This window comes from Nanorana parkeri, unplaced genomic scaffold (genome assembly GCF_000935625.1).
Source record: "Nanorana parkeri isolate BGI_ZX_2015 unplaced genomic scaffold, ASM93562v1 scaffold3586, whole genome shotgun sequence".
Taxonomy (NCBI): domain Eukaryota; kingdom Metazoa; phylum Chordata; class Amphibia; order Anura; family Dicroglossidae; genus Nanorana; species Nanorana parkeri.
Window position 1 is genome coordinate 36295 of NW_017309854.1, and position 3261 is coordinate 39555.

Here is a 3261-nt window from a genome sequence, read left to right on the forward strand (position 1 = left end):
CCTTCATACATACAGAGACCCCCATCGTACACACAAGAACCCCCATCGTACACACAGGGGCCCCCCATTGTACACACAGGACCTCGCTCTCCCGGGTGATCAGGTCATTTACCCTTTCCTCCCCGGCACCCCTTCTATATCAGGGTAATCTTCTATGATAAGATTTGTATAATGACATTCCGAGCCTGATGACGGGGACCCTGCGAGGCCCGGAAAGTACTTGCAATTGAATGCCAATTTTTGCCATTAAAATGGACATTTGCTGAACACAAATAGATTGGTGTGCTGGTGACATATTTTTGAATTTGCGTACTGTTCACGGCGCCCAACCGTGGTCACTCCAAGCACCCACCTGTATTTATCACAGAAATCCGCTAAGGAGCGCAGCAACATATATCTATTTTTTTGCAAGATTTTTATAATGACACTAAATTCCAGTCTGTGGTACGCGGTGGGCGGAGTCATTTACACAGGAAATAAAGGCGGAGTTTATTTATTCATAATAAACCAAAGTTCATTCATCTGAAATCAGCCCAAATCCACCCAGAAGTCACAGCTGGTTCCTGATTGGAGAGATTTCCTCTCACTTCCTGTCCTCGGATGTCCCGGGGACAGGAAGACACTGAGCGTTAAATCAGGACACCTAACCCTATGACAGGAAGGACATGACAGGAAGGAAGGGAGGGATATATGACAGGAAGGAAGAGAATTATATATGAGAGGAAGGAAGGGAAGGATGTATCACAGGAAGGAAGGGAGGGATATATGACAGGAAGGAAGGGAAGCATATATGACAGGAAGGAATGATATATGACAGGAAGGAAGGGAAGGATACATTACAGGAAGGAAGGGAGGGATATATGACAGGAAGCAATGATATATGACAGGAAGGAAGGGAAGGATATATGACAGGAAGGAAGGGAAGCATATATGACAGGAAGGAACGATATATGACAGGAAGGAAGGGAAGGATACATTACAGGAAGGAAGGGAGGGATATATGACAGGAAGCAATGATATATGACAGGAAGGAAGGGAAGCATATATGACAGGAAGGAATGATATATGACAGGAAGGAAGGGAAGGATACATTACAGGAAGGAAGGGAGGGATATATGACAGGAAGGAATGATATATGACAGGAAGGAAGGGAAGGATATATGACAGGAAGGAAGGGAAGGATATATGACAGGAAGGAATGACATATGACAGGAAGGAAGGGAAGGATATATGAGAGGAAGGAAGGGAAGGATATATGAGAGGAAGGAAGGGAAGGATATATGACAGGAAGGAAGGGAAGGATACATGACAGGAAGGAAGGGAGGGATATATGACAGGAAGCAATGATATATGACAGGAAGGAAGGGAGCGATATATGACAGGAAGGAAGGGAAGGATATATGACAGGAAGGAATGACATATGACAGGAAGGAAGGGAAGGATACATGACAGGAAGGAAGGGAAGGATACATTACAGGAAGGAAGGGAGGGATATATGACAGGAAGCAATGATATATGACAGGAAGGAAGGGAAGGATATATGACAGGAAGGAAGGGAAGGCTCTGATTGGACAGATGGGAATATCCTGCACACATGGACGGGGGGGGGCTTCCCTCCATACATTGGTCTCACATGCTGATCCTCTGGAGGTCTCGTATTGTCAGGGAATTTCCCGCTTTCAGGCCGTACAGCCATACTGCGGGGAAGATCGGGCTCTGGAGGGGGAGGGGGAAGGAATGGATGCGGGTCGGGCCGTCCTCTGAGATGGAATAGAATTTCAGCTCCTTTTCCGGGCAGTCGAGAAGAACGCCGACATTGAGGGGTCTCGGGAGGAGGACGGGGACCCCCTGATCGTTGTGCCAGGCACACAGCTGATCCTTGTTCCATTCCACACACCAGGAGAAGGCGTTCCGTCCAAGTTTCCCGTCTCTTCCCATTTGGGCAGCGGCGGCGCCCACCCCCCACCCATCGCTGTCCTTTGTGCTGAATTCCCAGTAGTGGCAATCGCTGGAGAATTCGGGGACGGCCAGGACCTGGCTTGCGCTAAACCTGCGTCCGCTCTTCTCATACGCTTTGATCTTGTTAGTCACCGTCACCGTCTTCAGGTCCTCCGAGAGGGACAGACGGTTGTTGACTGTCTGCGGGTCGAATGAAATGTGAGTGGCCCCTGAAAAGACATGGATTGATGATAGTATAGGGCCCGGCATAGGAAGGGCTAACATAAAAGGTCAAAGCAGAGGACCTGGAGCCGCCATCTACACTGAGCCGACACTCATTATGGCTGCCTGTCCGCTTCATTCCAGGAGGTAGCACCCCAACCCGTACAGGCAGGGCCGCCATTAGAGATCTTGGGGTCCCCTACACCTTACCTGACAGGGCCCCCTTCCTGACACAGTGAGATGCTGCATCGTGCTGTAATGTGCAGGAAGAATAGTGCAGGGGGTGCAGAGGTGAGCAGTGTAGGAAGAGGGATGCAGGGGGTGCAGAGGTGACCTGCGTAGGAAGAGGGATGCAGGGCGTGCAGAGGTGAGCAGTGTAGGAAGAGGGATGCAGGGGGTGCAGAGGAGAGCTGCGTAGGAAGAGGGATGCAGGGGGTGCAGAGGAGAGCAGCGTAGGAAGAGGGGTGCAGAGGTGAGCAGTGTAGGAAGAGGGATGCAGGGGGTACAAAGGTGAGCAGTGTAGGAAGAGGGATGCAGGGGGTGCAGAGGTGAGCAGTGTAGGAAGAGGGATGCAGGGGGTGCAGAGGTGAGCAGTGTAGGAAGAGGGATGCAGGGGGTGCAGAGGTGAGCAGTGTAGGAAGAGGGATGCAGGGGGTGCAGAGGTGAGCAGTGTAGGAAGAGGGATGCAGGGGGTGCAGAGGTGAGCAGTGTAGGAAGAGGGATGCAGGGGGTGCAGAGGTGAGCAGTGTAGGAAGAGGGATGCAGGGGGTGCAGAGGTGAGCAGTGTAGGAAGAGGGATGCAGGGGGTGCAGAGGTGAGCAGTGTAGGAAGAGGGATGCAGGGGGTGCAGAGGTGAGCAGTGTAGGAAGAGGGATGCAGGGGGTGCAGAGGTGAGCAGTGTAGGAAGAGGGATGCAGGGGGTGCAGAGGTGAGCAGTGTAGGAAGAGGGATGCAGGGAGTGCAGAGGTGAGGTGAGCTGCGTAGGAAGAGGGATGCAGAGGTGAGCAGTATAGGAAGAGGGATGCAGGGGGTGCAGAGGTGAGCTGCGAAGGAAGAGGGATGCAGGGGGTGCAGAGGTGAGCAGCATAGGAAGAGGGATGC

At 51.9% G+C, this 3261-nt stretch overlaps 1 protein-coding gene across 1 annotated transcript in view; it reads right to left on the minus strand.

The window, feature by feature from the left end:
- Positions 1-1627: 1627 nt before the first annotated feature.
- LOC108803302 (E3 ubiquitin-protein ligase RNF135-like) overlaps positions 1628-3261 on the minus strand; it is a 4219-nt gene continuing 2585 nt past the window's right edge. Inside the window, exon 4 of the mRNA XM_018575151.1 lies at positions 1628-2168. Within this exon, the coding sequence (XP_018430653.1) occupies positions 1630-2168 (539 nt within the window). The 3' untranslated portion in view covers positions 1628-1629. The remainder of the gene's footprint in view (positions 2169-3261) is intronic.